Below are 23,381 nucleotides of genomic sequence, written 5' to 3' on the forward strand. Positions count from 1 at the left end.
CCCATCCATCCTATATTTGTGTGTGTGGGGTGGACTGAGAGGAAAGATGGCAGAAAAAGGAAAAGAAACCTTATCAATCCTACGTAAAATGCAAAAGAAAAGTGAGTTTCGTAGTATTATCACTAGTGTCCAAATAATATATTTTTTAACTTAGGCACGTCTTAGAGTGAAAGGGGTGCTATTAATAATTACGCTACAGAAATAGGCATAAACCAGAACTTTTGTGGAAAAACAACTGGGAGATATCACTTAAATTATCACATTCAAACAAGAAACTTAAAGAGTTAAGTTCTTGATGATTTCTCCAATAAAAGGATTTACTGAAAACCCCAGTACAAAACATACAATATCATCAGATTTCTGTACAGGAAGGAATATATTTCTTTCCTACTAGAAGACCAATTTCATGGTACCAATAGGTCAAATCAAAATAGATCCTTGAAAAGTGGAAGGAAAATGTGAGAAAATGAGAAAAACTTCAGGAACCCTTAAAATTCTAACAGGAACAAATCAGAATTTGGCAATGCCAAGAGCATGTGTTAGCCTGAATAAACATCACAAATGCCTCAGAACCTGAAATTTACTAAAGATAAACAGTGAAAAAACAGGGTTGTCAGTAGAGCTTAGCAAGTACAACTAAGCAACCCATTCTCCTCCTTCTGCCCCCATGTAAAAATATTTTTGGTCAATAAAAGTGAACATATTTTTTCCAGTTGGAACAAAAAGGGACATACACAGGCTGTTTATATGGCAACCTTACATACAGGAAAAGCATCTGAATTAATCTCTTCTACCTTCAGATTCTTCTTCCCGGACAAAACATAAAACTGTCCATTTGCATTTGATTTTAAGACGGCATGACAGGGCTTCCCTGGTGGCACAGTGGTTGAGAGTCCGCCTGCCAATGCAGGGGACACGGGTTCGTGCCCTGGTCTGGGAAGATCCCACATACCGCGGAGCGGCTGGGCCCGTAAGCCGTGGCCGCTGAGCCTGTGCGTCTGGACCTGTGCTCTGCAACAGGAGAGGCCACAACAGTGATAGGCCCGCGTACCGCAAAGAAAAAAAAAAAAAAGATGTCATGACAAAAGCCCAGGACCAGATGGCTTCACAGGCGAATTCTACCAAACACTTAGAGAAGAGCTAACACCTATCCTTCTCAAACTCTTCCAAAACATAGCAGAGGGAGGAACGCTCCCAAACGCATTCTACGAGGCCACCATCACCCTGATACCAAAACCAGACAAAGATGTCACAAAGAAAGAAAACTACAGGCCAATATCACTAATGAACAAAGATGCAAAAATCCTCAACAAAATACTAGCAAACAGAATCCAACAGCATATTAAAAGGATGGATCATACACCATGATCAAGTGGGGTTTATCCCAGGAGTGCAAGGATTCTTCAATATATGCAAATCAATCAATGTGATACACCATATTAACAAATTGAAGGAGAAAAACCATATGATCATCTCAATCGATGCAGAGAAAGCTTTCGACAAAATTCAATACCCATTTATGATAAAAACCCTGCAGAAAGTAGGCATAGAGGGAACTTTCCTCAACATAATAAAGGCCATATATGACAAACCCACAGCCAACACCGTCCTCAATGGTGAAAAACTGAAACCATTTCCACTAAGATCAGGAACAAGACAGGTTGCCCACTCTCACCACTATTATTCAACATAGTTTGGGAAGTTTTAGACACAGCAATCACAGAAGAAAAGGAAATAAAAGGAATCCAAATCGGAAAAGAAGAAGTAAAGCTGTCACTGGTTGCAGATGACATGATACTATACATAGAGAATCCTAAAGGTGCTACCAGAAAACTACTAGGGCTAATCAATGAATTTGGTAAAGCTGCAGGATACAAAATTAATGCACAGAAATCTCTTGCATTCCAGTACACTAATGATGAAAAATCTGAAAGTGAAATCAAGAAAACACTCCCATTTACCATTGCAACAAAAAGAATAAAATATCTAGGAATAAACCTACCTAAAGAGACAAAAGACCTGTATGCAGAAAATTATAAGACACTGATGAAAGAAATTAAAGATGATACAAATAGATGGAGAGGTATACCATGTTCTTGGATTGGAAGAATCAACATTGTGAAAATGACTCTACTACACAAAGCAATCTACAGATTCAATGTAATCCCTATCAAACTACCACTGGCATTTTTCACAGAACTAGAACAAAAAATTTCACAATTTGTATGGAAATGCAAAAGACCCCAAATAGCCAAAGCAATCTTGAGAAAGAAAAACGGAGCTGGAGGAATCAGGCTCCCTGACTTCAGGCTATACTACAAAGCTACAGTAATCAAGACAGTATGGTACCGGTACAAAAACAGAAAGATCAATGGAACAGGATAGAAAGCCCAGAGATAAACCCACGCACATATGGTCACCTTATTTTTGATAAAGGAGGCAGGAATGTACAATGGAGAAAGGACAGCCTCTTCAATAAGTGGTGCTGGGAAAACTGGACAGGTACATGTAAAAGTATGAGATTAGATCACTCCCTAACACCATACACAAAAATAAGCTCAAAATGGATTCAAGACCTAAATGTAAGGCCAGAAACTATCAAACTCTTAGAGGAAAACATAGGCAGAACACTCTATGACATAAATCACAGTAAGATCCTTTTTGACCCACCTCCTAGAGAAATGGAAATAAAAACAAAAATAAACAAATGGGACCTAATGAAACTTCAAAGCTTTTGCACAGCAAAGGAAACCATAAACAAGACCAATAGACAACCCTCAGAATGGGAGAAAATATTTGCAAATGAAGCAACTGATAAAGGATTAATTTCCAAAATTTACAAGCAGCTCATGCAGCTCAATAACAAAAAAACAAACAACCCAATCCAAAAATGGGCAGAAGACCTAAATAGACATTTCTCCAAAGAAGATATACAGACTGCCAACAAACACATGAAAGAATGCTCAACATCATTAATCATTAGAGAAATGCAAGTCAAAACTACAATGAGATATCATCTCACACCAGTCAGAATGGCCATCATCAAAAAATCTAGAAACAATAAAAGCTGGAGAGGGTGTGGAGAAAAGGGAACACTCTTGCACTGCTGGTGGGAATGTGAATTGGTTCAGCCACTATGGAGAACAGTATGGAGGTTCCTTAAAAAACTACAAATAGAACTACCATATGACCCAGCAATCCCACTACTGGGCATATACCCTGAGAAAACCATAATTGAAAAAGAGTCATGTACCGCAATGTTCATTGCAGCTCTATTTACAATAGCCAGGAGATGGAAACAACCTGAGTGTCCATCATCGGATGAATGGATAAAGAAGATGTGGCACATATATACAATGAAATATTACTCAGCCATAAAAAGAAACGAAATTGAGCTATTTGTAATGAGGTGGATAGACCTAGAGTCTGTCATACAGAGTGAAGTAAGTCAGAAAGAGAAAGACAAATACCATATGCTAACACACATATATGGAATATAAGAAAAAAAATGTCATGAAGAATCTAGGGGTAAGACAGGAACAAAGACACAGACCTACTGGAGAACAGACTTGAGGATATGGGGAGGGGGAAGGGTGAGCTGTGACAGGGCGAGAGAGAGGCATGGACATATATACACTAACAAACGTAAGGTAGATAGCTAGTGGGAAGCAGCCGCATGGCACAGGGATATCGGCTCGGTGCTTTGTGACCGCCTGGAGGGGTGGAATAGGGAGGGGGGAAGGGAGGGAGATGCAAGAGGGAAGAGATATGGGAACATACATATATGTATAACTGATTCACTTTGTTATAGAGCAGAAACTAATACACCATTGTAAAGCAATTATACCCCAATAAAGATGTTAAAAAAACTACAATGAGAGAACATCTCACACCGGTCAGAATGGCCATCATGAAAAAATCTACAAACAATAAATGCTGGAGAGGGTGTGGAGAAAAGGGAACCCTCTTGCACTGTTGGTGGAAATGTAAATTGATACAGCCACTATGGAGAACAGTATGGAGGTTCCTTAAAAAAGTACAAATAGAACTACCATACGACCCAGCAATCCCACTACTGGGCATGTACCCTGAGAAAACCATAATTCAAAAAGAGTCATGTATCAAAATGTTCATTGCAGCGCTATTTACAATAGCCAGGACATGGAAGCAACCTAAGTATGCATCAACAGATGAATGGATAAAGAAGATGTGGCACATATATACAATGGAATATTACTCAGCCATGAAAAGAAACGAAATTGAGTTATTTGTAGTGAGATGGATGGACCTAGAGTCTGTCATACAGAGTGACGTAAGTCAGAAAGAGAAAAACAAATACCGTATGCTAACAGATATATATGGAATCTAAGAAAAAAAAAAAGGTCATGAAGAACCTAGGGGCAAGATGGGAATAAAGACACAGACCGACTAGAGAATGGACTTGAGGATATGGGGAGGGGGAAGGGTAAGCTGTGACAAAGTGAAGGAGTGGCATGGACACATATACACTACCAAACGTAAAATAGATAGCTAGTGGGAAGCAGCCGCATAGCACAGGGAGATCAGCTCGGTGCTTTGTGACCACCTAGAGGGGTGGGATAGGGAGGGTGGGAGGGAGGGAGATGCAAGAGGGAAGAGATATGGGAACATATGTACATGTATAACTGATTCACTTTGTTATAAAGCAGAAACTAACACACCATTGTAAAGCAATTATACTCCAATGAAGATTTAAAAAAAAGGTGGCATGAAATAAAAGAATTCCAAGTGGAATATCTTTCATTATATAATCAATGACTGATAATTTTTCCTTTAATATAGTTGAAAAGTGAATGAATAGGACATGAAAAAAACAACAAAGTATAAATTTTATGTAACGATTTCTTGGGGGAAGTTACACATTTTAAGAGTGGAAAATTTTTGAGATTACTGTTAAATGAAGAAGCTACATTTTCCTATCCTTTTACTTTAGTTGGTGCTCAAGCACATTTTTTTTTCATTTTATAGATATGAAAACTTCAGCCAAAAGTAAATAAATGATTTTTTTAATTATAAAAAGAAGGTAAGCACCAAAATGCAAAACACTTTGAAATCCATTAATGTGTTGAGGTTTAACAAGTAGCTGATGGAATAAAATGTAATATATTGAAATGAAACTAGGTGACTCTGGTGGATGGTTAATTGAGGTACTACAAATGTCAGTCACCATGCTTGGTTCTGATCAAATCCATCTCATTATAAATTTTGTGCAGCTTTTCATTTCATCTAAAGCAACAGTGTGATTTCTCAAAAGTAGGAGCAATTCATTCTTCCATTCAACAAATATTTATTGAGCACTTACAACAGACCAGACAGTGGTACCTGGGAATCCAACCGTGAACAACAGAGGAAAATCCGTGCTCACGTGGAGATTGCATTCTAGTAGGAAAGAAACCAAATGCATGTCCGTAGGTCCTAAGTGCTCTGGAGAAAAGTGAAGCAGAGAAGGGGCTAACGGGTGTTGGCTAGTAGGTGTGGGAGGAGTGGGGGGCCTTCACAATTTTAAACAGGGTGGTCAAGAAAGATGGGAGAGAGCAGATGACATCTGAAGATGTGGAGAAAGAGAGGAGACAGGGCTGCAGGGTATCCAGAAGTGGTGGTTAAGCTGTGGGAACTGTAAATACAAAAGACCTGAGGTGGGAAACACGCCACTGTTAAAGGAACAGGAGGCAGTGTGATTGAGTGAGTGAGTAGAACAGAGTAGTAAAATGAGGGTGGGAATGCTGGGCACAGATGAGGTAGCATCACAGGCCATTTTAATCACTTAAACTTTGACAGAGTGAGATGGAGTGCCTTTTTATCTGAGCAGAGGAGTGATCCAATTTGACCTACTGTTTAACAGGAACACAGAAGGAAGCTGGGGGACCACTTAAGTGGCTCTTGTAATCAGAGCAAGAGATAATGATAACTTAGACCAAGGTAGTATTTACTGATGATAAAAGATCAATCAAGAGATAATGATAACTTGGACCAAGGTAGTATTTATTGATGATAAAAGATCAATAAATTCTGAAGACACAATCAAAAGGATCTGCTAATGAATAACATATGGAATATGAAAAAGATGTTAAAGATGACCTCAAGGTTTTTGGCCTGAGCAAGAAGACTAGAGCTGTCCTTAATCGCACTGGGTCAGACTGAGGCAGAGCAAGGTTGGAGGGACAGAAGTTTGCATGTGGACATGTTAAATTTAAGACGTTTATTAGATAACCAAGTGGAAATGTCACGGAGGCAGCTGCAAAAGACGTCAAGGAGACAGGAAAGACCAGTAAAGATGCCAGTGAGGAAGGGGAACAGTCAAAGTGTGGGATCCTGGAAGCCATTAAAGAGAGTGTGTTTCCAGGAGTAGGGAGTGATCAACTATATTCAATATCGCTGTGGTCAAGCAAGGTAAGAAGAGAACCTGACCACTAGACTTTTTGGGAACATAGTCTCTGGGGGCTGTGATAAGAACAGCTTTTTTTGACTGGTATGGAGGCAAAGTTTGGTAGTGGAATTTTAAAAATGAGGGTAAGGAATGAGTATATAAACTCTGCAGGAATCTGGTCACAAAGGGGAGCAAAGAAACGGGGCAGTGGCTGGAGGGGGAAGTGGAGATAAAAGAGGCTTTTTAAAAAGGGGAGAAATAATATGTTTATACATGGCAGACGGGAAAACTGTCAATATAGGAGACATAGAGGAGAATTTCTGGAGTGTGTCCTTATATAGCAAGAGGGGATGGGCTCTAGTTATAAGTGCAGAGTAGTGTCTGAGAGGCAGACCTTGTCAAAAAATTATACCATTTTATAGAAAAATAAAGGCCTCTTCCCTAATTTTCAAAATTACGAATGCTTTTACTGCTTTTATAAAGTTCTAATAATCCGCACTCAGCCCTCAAGTGTGAAGCAGGGTTTGCAAACTCTCTTAAAAGACCGAGTTTCTTTTCTAAAAACATTACCACTAAAATTAGAGTTTCTTTCTTTTTTTAAAAAAATAAATTTATTTATCTTATTCATTTATTTTTGGCTGTGTTGGGTCTTTGTTGCTGCATGTGGGCTTTCTCTAGTTGTGGTGAGTGGGGGCTACTCTTTGTTGCAGTGCGCAGGCTTCTCACTGCGGTGGCTTCTCTTGTTGCAGAGCATGGGCTCTAGGCGTGCGGGTTTCAGTAGTTGTGGCACACAGGCTCAGTAGTTGTGGCTCGCGGGCTCTAGAGCACAGGCTCAGTCGTTGTGGCACACGGGCTTAGTTGCTCCGCAGCACGTGGGATCTTCCCGGACCAGGGCTCAAACCCGTGTCCCCTGCATTGGCAGGTGGATTCTAACCACTGTGCCACCAGGGAAGTCCAAAATTAGAGTTTCAATAAGAAATCTTTTGTCAATTTTCATAGCCTTGCCCAGTAAGATGGGAGTCTGCATTACACTGCAGAGTCAGAGCTACCTAGTTTCACCAGTTAAAAAGTCTATGATCATAGACAAATCACAGCCTCTCAGGGTCTCAGCTTCCACATTTGTAAAATGGGGATACTAATACCTACAACCTCATAAACTGTCCCATTTAATTCTCTCTATAACGTATGTGATACATCTATTTATGTATACTCAATAAATAGTAGTTATTGTTAGTATGTTATCTAAATATGAAAATCTAGGGGAGGGGTGAGATAGGAGTATGGGATTAAAAGACACAAACTACTATGTGTAAAATAAATAAGCCATAAGGACATATTGTACAGCACAGGGAATTATAGTCATGATTTTGTAATAACTTTAAATGGCGTATAATCCATAAAAATACTGAATCACTATGCTACACACCTGAAACTAATATAATATTGTGAATCAACTATACTTCAATACAAAATTTTTAAAATATGAAAATCTAAATTAAAAATATGAAGGTATTCACTTAGAGAATGATAATTAGGGCAATGTTTCCCAAGATTTTTTATTGTATATAAAGAAAATTATAATATTTCTAAGAGTACCATGGGGAAAACAGAGAAAACTGCTGGAGAAGCTTCATCACCTTAAGGTCCCTTCTTGCCTCAGGGCCTTACCTGAGAAGTGAGGGGAGTTGTATCTGGGGCACAGTAGAGAAAATTTTCTAGTTATAAACTATGTGATCTTACTGTTGAAAGAAATTGAAAAAGACACAAATAAATGGAGAAATGTTCCGTGCTCATGGATTGAAAGAATTAACATTGTCAAAATGTCCTTATTATCTAAATCAATCTACAGGTTCAATGTAATCTCTATCAAAATCTCAAGATACTTTTCACAGAAATAGAACAAAACTTTCTAAAATTTATATGGAACCACAAAATGCCCTGAATAACCAAAGCAATTGTGAGAAAAAGGAACAAAGCTGCAGGCATCACACTCCCTGGTTTCAAACTATAGTACAAAGCAACAGTAATCAAAACAGCATGGTACTGGCAGAGAAACAGATACATAGATCAATGGAACAGAATAGAGAGCCCAGAAATAAACCCACACATATGGACAATTAATTTACGACAAAGGAGCAAAGAACATACAGTGGAGAAAGGATAGTCTCTCCAATAAATCGTGTTGGGAAAACTGGACAGCCACATGCAAAAACATGAAACTAGACAACTATCCCACACCATACACAAAATTTACTCAAAATGGGTTAAAGACTTGAATGTAAGACCTGAAACCATAAAACTCTTAGAAAAAAACATAGCCAGTATGCTCTTTGACATCAATTTTAACAATATTTTTCTAGATATGTCTTCTCAGGCAAGGGAAACAAAGGCAAAAAGAAACAAATGAATTACATCAAATTAAAAAGCTTCTGCACAGCAAAGGAAACCATTAATAACTCAACAATGACCCTAATGAATGAGAGAAGATGTCTGTAAATGATATATGCAATAAGGGGTTTATATCCAAAATACATAAAGAACCCATACAGCTCAACAACAAAAGCGACCTGATTAAAAAATGGGCAGAGGAGATTAACAGACATTTTTTAAGGAAGACAAACAGATGCCCAACAGGCACGTGAAAAGATGTTCAAAACCACCAATTAATAAGGAAATGCAAATCAAAACCACAGTGAGCTATCACCTTCACCTGACAGAATGGCTATTAACAAAAAGGCAAGAAATAACATGTGTTGAAGAGGATCTAGAGAAAAGGGAACCCTTATACACTACTGGTGGGAATGTAAATTGGTGCAGCCACTATAACACAGTTCGGAGATTCCTCAAAAAATTAAGAATAGAACTACCATATGATCCAGCTACCCCACTTTTGGGTATATAGTCCAAGAACAAGAAAACACTAATCTGAAAAGATATCCACACCCCTATGTTCACTGTGGCATTATTTACAATAGCCAAGATATGGAAACAATCTAAGCCTATCAACAGATGAATGGATAAAGAAGGTGTGGCATATATATATATATATCACACGCACACACACACACACACACACACACACACAATGGAATACTACTCAGCAATAAAGAAAGATGAAATCTGCCATGTGTGACAACATGGTTGGACCTTGAGGGTATTATGCTAAGTGAAATATGTCAGATGGAGGAAGACAAATATCGTAAGATCTAACTCATATGTGGAATATGAAAAACTGATAAATAAATAAAAACAAAATAATGAACAAACCAAACAACACGTAGATACAGAGAACGGAGTGGTGGTGGGAAGGGGAAGGGGAAGGCAAAATAGGTAAAGGTGATTAACTATGATTACAGGTGAAAAATAAAATTTTGGTGATGAGCATGTTGTAGGGTATACAGAAGTAGAAATACAATGCTGTACACATGAAACTTATTTAATGTTATAAATCAATGTTACCTCATAAATAATAATAAAATAAGTAATAATAAAATTTAAAATTTCTTAATGAATAATAGACAAATAAATAAACCATGTGATCTTAGAGAATTACTTTGGGGCTTGATCAGAGCTGCCATATCTGTAAAACATCAGGAATTAAGTGTTATTTTCCTTTCTCAATCTTGTCTACAACCTTGAGTTAATGGCCGTGCCTAACAATCCATCTCTCTGAGACCAGGAAAGCAGAAGAGGTGGAGTTATTCTGGTCCACTTCCTGTCAATAACCAGGTCTTGTCAATTCTACTACATAAATAATCTTTAAAGTCAGCTCTTATTCCATTTCTCATCTTCACTTAAACTTTGCAACTGTCTCCCACCCAATCTTTCTGCCCCCATGTCCTTTTCAACCATAATCCACCTCACACTGCAACCATGGTTACAAAAGATGAATATATCATGCCACCCTTTTACTGTAAAACCTCCCCACATAAACTGACAACAGGACATTTTAAAATCTGACCCTTCCCTTTACCAGGCTCCCTCACCACCCTATGAATGATACAATGAAGGAAAATCTAAGTTTTTGCATAACCTGAACTGTCCTTGCTTCATACCTGGAACACCCTATACACCTTGAAATTCTTAAATATTATTAATTAAAAAGTGAACGCATGTGTAATCACCTATAGGCATAAAGAATATAGTTGACAATAAAAGACAGCTAACAATAAAATTTCATTTACAATTATTTGAGAAGTTAAGATACTGAGTTATGGCTTTATCTGTAAAGCCATATACTTTCAGAATAGTCTAGCTGAAAAGATAAAGTAGAATATTCTTAAGTTTTTTCATAAAAGAACTTTAAAAATTATACAGATATCTGGTAGGATATGAATGAAAGAAGTTTGTTTAAGCACTCATGAGGACATATATTTCTTAAATCATGAATGGAACCTCTGTACACTAGTTCCAATTCACCTATTGTAATGCATTAGGTATACTCAACTAACCTTTGTAAATAAACTTAGATTCAAGATTCAAAAGTGTTTACTATCACTCTGAGATTCTATGCATATTTTAAGTTTACGTCATTAAGCTTCTTCTTGAGTACTTTTGGAGGATGATAAACTGTGGTCAAGATAGCTTTTCTTCATACGGTGGGAAAATAAAATCACTAAAGCAATACTAATTGTTACATTTAAAAACATATTTTTGATCCCTTTTCCCTACTGCCTTCCCCCTTTCAAATAACTGTAGAGCAATTTGAATCTCCATATTCTGTGCAGTATAAAGAGTATAATGAATATCTCTAACAAACTCATCCTTACCCTTTTTACAGCATTACTATGAGGCTAGCTCTTTCTGTGTTTATAATAATGAGACTATTTATAATAATGAGCCTTTCTTAGGTAAAGGTAGTTTTACTTTCTGAGAAAACAATCAGCTGAATTTATCTCCTCTTATTTCATTATCTCACAGTATTAATCAGGAACAAATAAGTTCGCCATCTTATGCAAACATTTGGATTGAAACAAATGGCATGCAGACTCTCTGTCTATATTGTCTCATTCAACAAAAGTGGTTAAATGCCACGGAGATCAATACTTAAGAATAATTATATATTTTCTAATAGTGCCTTTCAGTGACAATAAACAATTCCATAACGTTACCAGTTTTCTTTTATATAATGCTCATTTTACTAAAATTGTCCACACAATGGATAAAATAATTTTTTAAAGTATTTCTCATAAGCAAAAGGTATCTAAATAACTACCATTTACATACAGATTTATAATTTATACTGTACTTTTTACACATATTATCTCATTTAGACCTTACAGATCACCCTGTGAAAGAGTATTATGAGCTCATTTTATAAGAGAAAATTAAACTTCAGCGATATTAAGTGACATATTCACTCAGCTAGTAAGTGGCAGAGCCAAGATTTAAGTTTAGTCTCATTCCAAATCTCTTTCATAATATACTCCCTGTTCAGGGAATAATGCTTTTCTTCCAAATGTGCAAGACGGTCCTACTATGTAAGAAGTTTTTTATACAATAAATCTCACCACCATAGTGAGTTTCACTCATTATTTCCCACAGCTCCAAAATATCATTTTAAAGCAACTATATATAAAGTACAGAAAAAGACAAGAAACCTAACTCACAGACTGAGCCAAAGCATACATACACATTATAATCCCAACTATAGTATTTTGGATGTACCCAAATACCCAAGTTCTTTCTTTGCTTATCTCTGCCTTTTCTTAGGTCTTTATCTCTTCTCTTCCTCTTCCTTCTCAACCCCTTAACTTCACAAACTACTGGTATGACTGACTGCAGGGGCAGATACCAAGATTGCATGGCATGAGTTCCATCTTTCTTTTCCACATCTAAGAGGAGAAAATAAAAGGCACTCTCTCTCTCTTTTCTTAAAGCAGTAAAATTACTTTATTAAATCTCAACCCTTGAGTACATATCTTTTTTTTTTTCTTTTCCACTATGGTTTATTACAGGATATTGAATATAGTTCCCTGTGATATACAGTAGGACCTTGTTGTTTATCTATTTTATGTAACAGTAGTTTGTATCTGCTACTCCCAAACTCCCAATTTATCCCTCCCCCACTCCCTTTCCCCTTTGGTAACCATAAGTTTGTTTTCTATGTTTGTGAGTCTACTTCTGTTTTGTAAATAAGTTCATTTGTATCATATTTTAGAGTCTACATATAAGTGATATCATATGTTATCTGTCTTTCTCTTTCTGGCTTACTTCACTTAGTGTGATAATCTCTAGGTCATCCATGTTGAAATGGCATTATTTCATTCTTTTTTATGGCTGAGTAGTATTTCACTGTATACATATACCACATCTTCTTTATCCATTTATCTGTCTATGGGCATTTAGATTGCTTCCATGTCTTGGCTATTGTAAATAGAGTTGCTATGAACATTTGGGTGCATATATCTTTTTGAATTAGAGTTTTCTCCAGATATATGCCCAGGAGTGGGATTGCTGGATCGTATGGCAACTCCATTTTTAGTTTTTTAAGGAACCTCCATTCTGTTTTCCATAGTAGCTACACCAATTTACATTCCCACCAATAGTGTAGGAGAGTTTCTTTTTCTCCACACCCTCTCTGTCACTTGTTATTTGTAGACTTTTTAATGATGGCCATTCTGACCGGTGTGAGGTGATACCTCACTAAAGTTTTGATTTGCATTTCTCTAATAATTAGCAATGTTGAGCATCTTTTCATGTGTCTATTAGCCATCTGTATGTCTTCTTTGGAGAAATGTCTATTTAGGTCTTCTGCCAATTTCTTGATTGGGTTGTTTGCTTTTCTGTTATTGAGTTGTATGCACTGAGTGTATATTTTGGAAATGAAGCCTTGTATCGCATGCAAATATTTTCTCCCATTCCATACATTGTTTTTTCATTTTGTTTATGGTTTCCTTTGTTGTGCAAAAGTTTGTAAGTTTGATTAGGTCCCATTTGTTTAGTTTTGCTTTTATGTCTACTGACTTGGGAAACTGACCTAAGAAAACATTGCTATGATTTATGTCAGAGAATGTTATGCCTATGTTCTCTTCTAGGAGTTTTATGGTGTCATGTCGTATATTTAAGTCTTTAAAAAGGTACTCTCTTAATATCCCCCAACGTATAGAAAGCAAACCAAAGGCAAAATATATTTCTCTAATCTTATTATTTAACTTTATCCTAAAAATGTTTATTGGCCAAGAGGCAAGGAGACTAAGTACCAATATGCCAGTGTAAGTACTTTATCCATTTTAATTCATATTGTAACAGCATACTTTGCTAAAATAAAACTGACACAATTAAACGTGTAAGTCCAAAGCACATGATTAATTTGCTCAGACACAAAGATATCTAAATGTGTACACTTGTGTTTTCTGAATCTCACGTTTCATAACAAGGAATACTAAAATCCGTTCCTTAATTATTTTAAGTTGTAAGATTTAAAAAGAAATAAGTTGCAATTTATTTTTACCTTGTGAAAGACCAGTGGAACGTAAGCTCTAACTATAGTTAAATCCTGCCAGAATGAAGAAACTGGGATTAAAAAAGATTCAGCCACACAAAACACAGGGTTGGATTATTGTGAGGTTAATACAATGATAAAGGTGAGTCTATACTACATACAGCTGGCTAGAAGTCCTGTGCAATTCAAATGTCTTTAGGCCTGGGATGCAGTTTGGCACCACCTGGTGGCAACCATCCACCCTAGCTTCAATATCCATGGGGTCATTCTGGATCTGGTGGCTGACTGGGGTTTCTAGGGCAGTAGCCCCAGTCCCAGGAATTCCCTGACTAGGTGGTATCCACTTTGACGTGGCTATGGAGTCAGAACAACACAGGGGAAAAGGAAACCTGTCTTCAGCTTCCCTGCTTCCAGAAATGGTTCTGTCGACTGTTTCTCAACCTACCTCTACCAATCATCTTAGAGAACAGGCGCTAGTTTACATCAATTTATGTTACCAGGGGATGCATTTTAAAGGAGTCTTTAAAAAGTAAAACAACAACGGCAACAACAAAAACTAAAAAATCAGTGCATTCTCAAAATGATTACATACCAAGGTTTATGTGGTTATGTGAATTGTTTGGAAGTAATCACACGTTACCACAGAAACAATCCCATGAATTTTAAGGTTATTAAGTTGGCCAATAAAAGCCTTTATTATAAAATCCATAACAGAATTGAGCCACAGGACTATAAGTACTTATTTGTAAAACAAAATAGTAGTATCACCTATGCCACAGGTCTAGCTCACATCTAGATCTTTCTCCTGAGATTCAGACCTTATATAATCAACTTCTACTTGCATATGTCACACAGACTTAATGAAACTAAACTAAATTTGTCATGTTTCCCAATTAAAGCCGTGTCTTTTTCTAATGCTTTAAAAACTGCATCACTATCCCCGCAGCTGCCCAATCAAGAACCTGGTGACATCTGTAACTTCTCACTCCCCAATCCAATCTAGCCAATGAATCCTCCTGACTGTTTAGTTAGGTTAGTTCCATCTCCTGAGCACTCTTCCAATCTGGCCCACTTCTCCCCATCTCTACTGCTACTAATCCAGTTCCATCTTCACTACCCGTCTTGATAAGGGAAACAACCTCTAAAAGTGGCCTCTTTGTCTATAGCCTTATACTCTTCCAGTCTATCCTCCACATCACAGAATGGTCTTTTTATATAAAATTAGATCATATCACGCATATTCCCCAAATCTTTCAATTGTTCATGGTCTTAGACAATGGCTCAAATGCATGATTTGGACCTATTTCCCTCTTCTGTTTCATCCCTTACAACTCGTTGCCTCTTGGTCTATGGTCTAACCACTCTGAATTATTCTATTTGTTCAAAAAACTTCATTTTGTCTTGCCTCCAGGGTGTGCATTAATTCCCCTAATTCCCTTCCCTCCCATAACTGACAGTCTTACTCTTAGTCATCATGCAGGTGTTGCATGGGTACTTCTCCCTCCACGTAATCTTCCCTGATTCCTCCCAGGGCTGAGTTGGATATACCTTGAGTCTATGTGGTCTCACCCTGTGCATCTTGCCATTTGCTTCATTATCATCATACTTTTGATCATGGTTTCTCTATTTCTCCATTAGACTACCAGCTTTGCAAAGGCAGAGGTCACCACTGTATCTATGGCATCTGACATATATCTAGAACATGGTGGACCTTAATAAATATTTGCTAAATAAGTAAATTTATTGTTCTTAGAGCTCAAATGTAACCTTCTCTAATATCAACCTTAGTCTGATTTAAAGTCTTGCTTGTTGGCAAAGATAATAGCATACACTCAAGTCGGTTCTGATAAACTAGTATGACAATTAAGTCCATTTCAAAAATGTTTCCCTCTAAAACATCAATTTTGAAAAGCCATATGACCATAATGATGGTATATAAAAATAACTGCTATTGAAATAAGTAGCATTTATTTTTCCCTTAATGCTGCCAATCTCTAAAAAAACCTAATATATGCTGTTCTAAAAGTAACTGCATGAATAAAACTGATCCTTCTTAAAGATTATCTAACATGTCTTTAGGACCAGCAGCTATATGAAGCATAAGCGATACTTCATATTATAATTCCAGTTTCTAAAAATTTCCTGGAGAAATCACTGGCATATTATAGGAAGAACTACTGGTATCTCTTAGTACTCTCTAATTTCCTTTTCATTTCTGTCCTTCATCTGAACTAAGGTAAAGGCAAAAGGAAAAGCTAACAGGGTGATAAAAAGATAATAGGATACCAGAATAAACAGGCCTAACATCTGATAAACCCTGTTCTAAGCTAGTTATCAAAGACCTTAGAACTTTAATATTCCATTATACTTAGATTTATGACAAATTTTCTTTAATGTATTAAAAAAGACATTATGTCACGAACTAAAGTTTAACTTTGATAAAACTATAAGCTTCGGGCTTCCCTGGTGGTGCAGTGGTTAAGAATCTGCCTGCCAATGCAGGGGACACAGGTTCGAGCCCTGGTCTGGGAAGATCCCATGTGCCGCAGAGCAGCTGGGCCCATGAGCCACAATTACTGAGCGTGCGCGTCTGGAACCTGTGTTCCGCAACAAGAGAGGCCGTGATAGTGAGAGGCCCGCACACCGCGATGAAGAGTGGCCTCCGCTTGCCACAACTAGAGAAAGCGGCCGCACAGAAACGAAGACCCAACACAGCCATAAATAAATAAATAAATAAATAAATACATACATACATACTTAAAAAGAAAAAAAAAAAACCTATAAGCTTCAAACAAAGAGCAATAAAATATCACATAAACTTCTTGGTTTTTTTTTTTTACCTGTTTTCCCGTTCATACATTTCCCTGGAGGCACTTCGAAGTTGATCAATTTCTTGATTAGTTTTCAATCTGATTTGTTCCAGTTCATCACGTAGTTTATTTTCATATTCTGTTTTATAATGGTCTCTGCAAAGAGTCAAAAGGAATATCCTTTTTTTTGTTGTTTGTAAAAGAAATAGGTCTTTGCCCTTCATGTAATATTTTAATATCTTATGTCAAATATGCTCTACATACAATGTTACTTGAAAAACACAGTTTAGATATAAAGCTTTAAAATTCTTAAAAATACCATTCCAAACTAGTTCCATCTGAGATTTTCTTTTAAACATACTACCCTAAAGGCTTAATTACTATATAAAATGTTCATTCATGTTGAATAATTATTCATCTTCAAAAATATTTTACTAATTTAACGCATATGGCAAAAGACTTGAAAACTAATGCATTATGGAAGGTCATTCATTTAGAAACAATGATCTGATGTGGTGCATATTGGAAGACAATTAATCTTAAAAAAAATGACCCGAATGTACTCTTTACAAAACCTTTCCTTCTAAGCACAACAATCATAGCCACTGTGATCTCTTAGCAAAGTCACAAAGCGTTACACAGGGTATTAGCAGAAGCACAAACTGATGAAAAATACCACAAGCTGGGAAAAAAGTTATTAAGAATAAATAATTCAAGGATTATAAAGGCTATTGGTATAAAGGAATAGCTTATTCATCTACTTGAAGAGAGAAGACAGGATTGAAATGCAGGAGTCTGATTCCAGAGCCTGTATCTTAAACCAGTACTCAATGCTGTCTCTCCTTATTCTTTTATGTTTCACACAGTCAAGAAAAGGTCAGCTTAGTCAGGCTCCACACAATTACATTTTCTTCAAAAATATACTTCTATAAAGATATTTATATATTTCCATAAAACATTTATGTAGAGATCTTAGTCACTGGGAATTAAAAAGGTTATATCGGGCTTCCCGGGTGGTGCAGAGGTTGAGAGTCCGCCTGCCAATGCAGGGGACACGGGTTCATGCCCCGGTCCGGGAAGATCCCACATGCCGCGGGGCGGCTGGGCCCGTGAGCCATGGCCGCTGAGCCTGAGCGTCCGAAGCCTGTGCTCCGCAACGGGAGAGGCCACAACAGTGAGAGGCCCGCGTACCGAAAAAAAAAAAAAAAAAAGGTTATATCATAAGAAAAAATAAATAAAAATAATCATAGTGTATATATCGCTACCTAAAAGAAATAGGCTCTTGGTTGTTGGAAAAAACAAAATATCTTAAGAAAAAAATCAATTAGAATGAGTAACTTATGAGGAAACAAAATGAACGATTATCGTAATATCATCCTATAGACCTTACAAAAAAATCACTATTCTTCCCCAAAGCCATGAGTTCCCTCAAAGAAACTGGTGTTAATTTATATCTATTGATATGGAAAATAATGTAAATCTTACCTTGATGTTACGTACTTTTCATACATCTCTTCTCTAGCCTTTTTGGTTTCTTCAAGTTGAGTTTGAAGTCTTTCAAGACGATCCTCTTCATGGGCACAGCGAACACTAAGCTCCATATTTTGGCGGTTGAGATATTCTTTATCTTTTTGCAGTAAAGTAACAGTATGCTGTAAGGTGGCTACCTACACACATGCAGAGACAGACAGTGTCCAGAGCAATGTCATCTTACTTTTCAAGGCTTACTGAGTTATTTTCTTTCATTTGTGCTTTTGTTCAACATATAAAGAGGGCTAATCCTTACCATGAAAATTTTCATATAAACAGAGCTACTAAAAAATCCCTTCTTTCTAGCAATTACATCAGAAAGGAAGAAAAATGTCCCTCTCACAATTCTGCCCTGAGCTGTGTCCACAATCACGGTACAATAAAATACAAGTGACTCTATAAGTTTACCTCTTTTGATAATTCACTTCCTTCTTTAGCTTGAATTATGTGAGAGGCTTCAAGTGTTTCATGTTTTCTCCTTAAGTCAGTTACTTCCTGTTCAAGTGCATCACGCTCACTATAAAATTCAAATACATTTATTTATTTTTACTAAAATAAAACTGAAACACATATGTAAATTCTATGTCTCTTTTTATAACGAACATTTTAAAAGCGTCAATTATGTTTCAGGAAACTGAACAGAGATACTTCAGTGTCATTCCACGAACGATAAAGTATCTGCTTTTCAAATTTAGAAGGGACTCTGTTCAAGACCTTGTTCAGATACACAAACATGAATTTATTATCTTCAAAAAATAAATATGTAAGCTACACTAATCAGCAAAGTAAATAATAAAACTTTCTAAGGTACACTCTGGTATCTTTTCATTAATCATCTTCAGTCTAATCTTGAAGCCAAAACTTTTAAAGAATTTAAAACATGGCTCTAGGCTTTCAGTTGTTAGGCTAAAAAGGCCTTAAATCATCACTCAGATTGCATAGATGATACACAGGCAGGCATTCTTGTGGTTATTTCATTCACAAATTGTTTATGATTACCCAGAGATTCTTATTTCCATTTTCAGACCAGCTCTTTCCCCAACACAGCAAAACCAAGAACTGGACCAACCCTACAAACAGGTATCTTAAAAAATGAGCAGAGAAATAGATTTGCTAATTCTTAACTTGTTCTCTGCAGTGAGAATCAGTTCCTTTGCACTTGATTTCATTTACTCCCCTGGTGCTTCCATGGAGAGAGCTATTAAGAACTGTTTTTCTTTTCATTAGATTTTCAATAACTCATTTAGAAAGATGACTTCTAAGATTTCTTCTGCTTAACAAAGTATTATAATTATACTTGAGCAAAGCACAAATTGAAAAATAACAATCACCCATAAACCCACTTATTAAAGATGACTATCAATATTAATATTTTGGTAATATTACTTTAAGTATTTTATGCCTTTACATACAAATGTTTTTATTCTCACAAAGTAAGGACTTTTGTTATGTTTTTTTTTTTTTTTTTTTTTTGCGGTATGCGGGCCTCTCACTGTTGTGGCCTCTCCCGTTGCGGAGCACAGGCTCTGGACACGCAGGCTCAGCAGCCATGGCTCATGGGCCCAGCCGCTCCGCGGCATGTGGGATCTTCCTGGACCGGGGCATGAACCCGTGTCCCCTGCATCGGCAGGCGGACTCTTAACCACTGCGCCACCAGGGAAGCCCCTTGTTATGATTTTTTAATGTAAAAAATAGATTATAAAGCATGATACAGCAAAATACTCATGAACTTGCTATCCACAGCTGACGACAGTTACATTTGTCTATATTTGCATTAAAGTTTTGTTCTGATTTTTAAAAAGATAGAACACTATGAGTAAAGCTGAAGTTCCCTATATTTTCTCACTGTCCCAATATCATCCCCTAAAAACAATGATAAATTTCCATATTATATGTTTTTTTACATACTTTTACTCACCAATGGTTAATATTTTGTCATATTTACTTTGTAATATTTACTAAATATTACTTTGTCATATTTATTCTCTCCCTCTCTGTTGTTCATCTATGTGAATAAATATACATATGTGAATTTACATATATAAAAATACATACGCATATACAGGTATACACGTCTACACACACGCACACAATTCTACATGTACATTTTTTCCCCCTCAACTATTTGTAATACGCAGACATTAGGTCCTTTTATCCCTAAATAATTTGGTGTGAATCCAAAGGTTAAAGATATTCTCTTATGTAATCAGAATATAATCATCGGGACTTCCCTGGTGGTCCAGTGGTTAAAATTCTCCCTTCCTTTGTCTTTCACGACATTGACCTTTTGTAGCGCACAGGCCAACTTTATAGAATGTTGCTCAACTGTCATTTGTCTGATGTTTTTCTATGACTAGATTTAGATTAAGCATTTTGGGCAGGAATATTACAGAAGTGATATTGTGTCCTCAATACATCAAATAAAGATATATTGAGATGATGTCACTTAATCTCATTATTGGTGACAATAACTTTGATCATTTGCTTAAGGTGGTATCTGCCGAAGTTCTCAACTATAAAGGTATCTTTTTGCCCTTTGCAATTAATAGGTAATCTGTGGGAATTTTTTTCTTTTACAACGCTTCACAGTTTACTGAGTCCTATAAAATAACTGGATAATTGATTCTACACACTTTCAGTGACATCTGAAAGGAAGAGATATTCACCCAAATTTGCTATAGGATATATTTTAACATTCTGCTCTCTAATATACTTTTACCCAGTGGCTTTAGCTTCCAATGATGACTCTAAATCAAACAGTATTATGAGGTTACAAAATAGTAATTCCAATAAGCATATGTATTTATTGGTTGGCATTCTACTGTGAAGATCCTCTTTATTTACTAGCACACACTCAAGGACTCTTATTCTGTTCAATGGATTGTAACTCATTATCGTTAATATTCATCTTGATATTCAAGTTGTACCTATTTGGCCAGTTGGATCCCCTTCAAACTAGCTATCGTGGTGTTGAATTGGAATTAGAAATATCAGTATGATCTTATCCATAGTATGTTAAGCCATCCTTTCACTTGCCTCTTCATTGCGCCTCTGCCTACTGAAAGGGCCTAGAAATAACGTTCAATGTAGCAATGACCAGGACCCAAATCTTAATTTCTGAATAGCATTCTCCACTAAAAGGAACCAAGACTCCTTAAAGAAAGGGCTGAGGCAACGAAGTCACAAAATAAACCTGAGAACTTTCTGTTATGCCAGAAAGTTTAGGAACTGCTTGCTTTGGGGGTGGGAGGGTGGGGAAGAAAGAAAGAAAGAAAGATGGGCACATGCATTTTGCTTTTTAAAATTTAATATTATGTGTTTGACTTATCCATATATACATTCAGATCTAATTTAATGATTTTAATTGTTACGTAGAATTACGTTATAAAAATAAATCACAATCTATTTTCCATGCTGCTGTTGAAAAGCATTTGAATTCTTTCTAATAATGATGCAGCTAACATCCATATATCTGTTTTCTTTTGCACCTTTGTGAGAATTTATCAAGGACATAAAAGTGATTTTTTTCCCCCAGTTTATCTTATATGTTTGTGACCAGACCATTTTTTAAAAATCCATTCTTTCTATTGAGTGAACCAAAGGATTCACAGTTTGAGCCACTCTTGCTTGGTTGTTTTTCTGTTCCATTTCTAGCACATGATGATGCTTATTATGTTTTTATTTCTTAGGTTTTCATTATAGAAAATAAAACACACATAAAGAGAGATGCTAAAGTGAGACACCTCCCCACCCCCACTTTCATCACTCACCTGCAAGAATTATCAACCCAGGACTCATCTTGGTTTGTTTACCCTTCATTCATGGCCACCCTGGATTATTCTGATGACTATGCCTTTTAGTTTTCTCCTTTCATATTTCACTTATTATTGCTATAGATTTATAGCGGCAGACAGGACATCAAAACACCAACTCAAAGTATCATCTTACCATCACAACCTACTTCATTTTGAAATGATTCTTTTGAAATCTAGCTTTCTTTGAAAGCCCAATAGTATAGCTGTCATGGATTTCAAGCTCCAACAATCACTATATTTTGACATAACAGTGCATACATAATAATACATAATGCATGTCAGTCATGCTGGGAGTAGGAGCACCAATGTTATATCCCCCAGATCCTGGCAAATTTACTTATGGTGTTTTACAATTTATAAAGCATCCATTCAATTAACAAACACTCATTGAGTGACTGCTTTAGTTCAAGAATTATTTTAGGTGCAGGTAGATGTAGCAGTGAACAATTAGGATCATCTCTCTATATATACGCATACATATATATACTTTCATAAATATTACTTTATTTGATCTTCTTAATTTATATAGTGCAGTTATTGTATTAGCACCATCTGAGAGGTGACAAAACTTTGGCTTAGAATGTTAAGATTTCCTAGGAACATACAGCTAAAGTGGTGGTTCATTAGTACATTCCAGCAAAAAGAAAATTCTTTGCCTTAGCAGCAGCACAATATGAAACATATCCTCAGAAAGTATTATTTTTTGAAAGTATGTGTGCCTTTTGTCAAAAAGGAATAGCTGAAAAAACTTTAGATAAAACTGCAAACTATTTAAATTGATGCCATAAAATAAAAATAATCAAGTAAGATTTCAAAAATATTTACACACATAGGATTTCACTGGGTTCCTATCTTCTAAGGCATCACATTTTAAAAGACAAAAGCAGCTTCTAAATAAAATAAAAACAACTGACATAAAAATACAATCTAAATCCAACAAACTGCCAAAACTGCATGTTTCTGCGCAATGAAGACTAAGGTATATGTCAAGAGAATAAGAAGACATAAGGTATATGTCAAGAGAATAAGAAGACAAGCCACAGGCTGGAAGAAAATATTTGCCAAAGACATATCTGATAAAGGACTATTATCCAAAATGTATAAAAAACTATTAAAACTCAACGGTAAGAAAACAAACAACCCAATTAAAAAATGAGCCAAAGACTTTAACAGACACCTCACCAAAGAAGATATACAGATGGCAAATAAGTACATGAAAAGATGTTCTGTATCATGTCATCAGGGAAATGCAAATTAAAACAATGAGATATGACTACACACCTATTAGAATGGCCAAAATCCAGAACACTGATAACAAATACTGGCAAGGGAGTGGAGCAATGGGAACTCTCATTCATTGCTGGTGGAAATGCAAA

At 36.4% G+C, this 23,381-nt stretch overlaps 1 protein-coding gene across 5 annotated transcripts in view; it reads right to left on the bottom strand.

The window, feature by feature from the left end:
* Positions 1 to 23,381, bottom strand: part of PIBF1 (progesterone immunomodulatory binding factor 1) — a 213,458-nt gene that overhangs the window by 144,693 nt on the left and 45,384 nt on the right. For all 5 annotated transcript variants that reach the window (XR_003434692.1, XM_027116085.1, XM_027116086.1 and 2 more), the window contains 3 exons: positions 18,599 to 18,707; positions 18,146 to 18,327; positions 16,691 to 16,816 (listed from right to left, as the gene is read on the bottom strand). Coding sequence is in view for 4 of the 5 variants with exons in the window: in XM_027116085.1 (XP_026971886.1) it covers positions 16,691 to 16,816; positions 18,146 to 18,327; positions 18,599 to 18,707 (417 nt within the window). In the remaining variant the exon portion in view is untranslated. The remainder of the gene's footprint in view (positions 1 to 16,690; positions 16,817 to 18,145; positions 18,328 to 18,598; positions 18,708 to 23,381) is intronic.

The sequence above is a fragment of the Aethalodelphis obliquidens genome, unplaced genomic scaffold (assembly GCF_003676395.1).
Source record: "Aethalodelphis obliquidens isolate GAN/ISIS:26980383/991018 unplaced genomic scaffold, ASM367639v1 scaffold15, whole genome shotgun sequence".
NCBI lineage: Eukaryota > Metazoa > Chordata > Mammalia > Artiodactyla > Delphinidae > Aethalodelphis > Aethalodelphis obliquidens.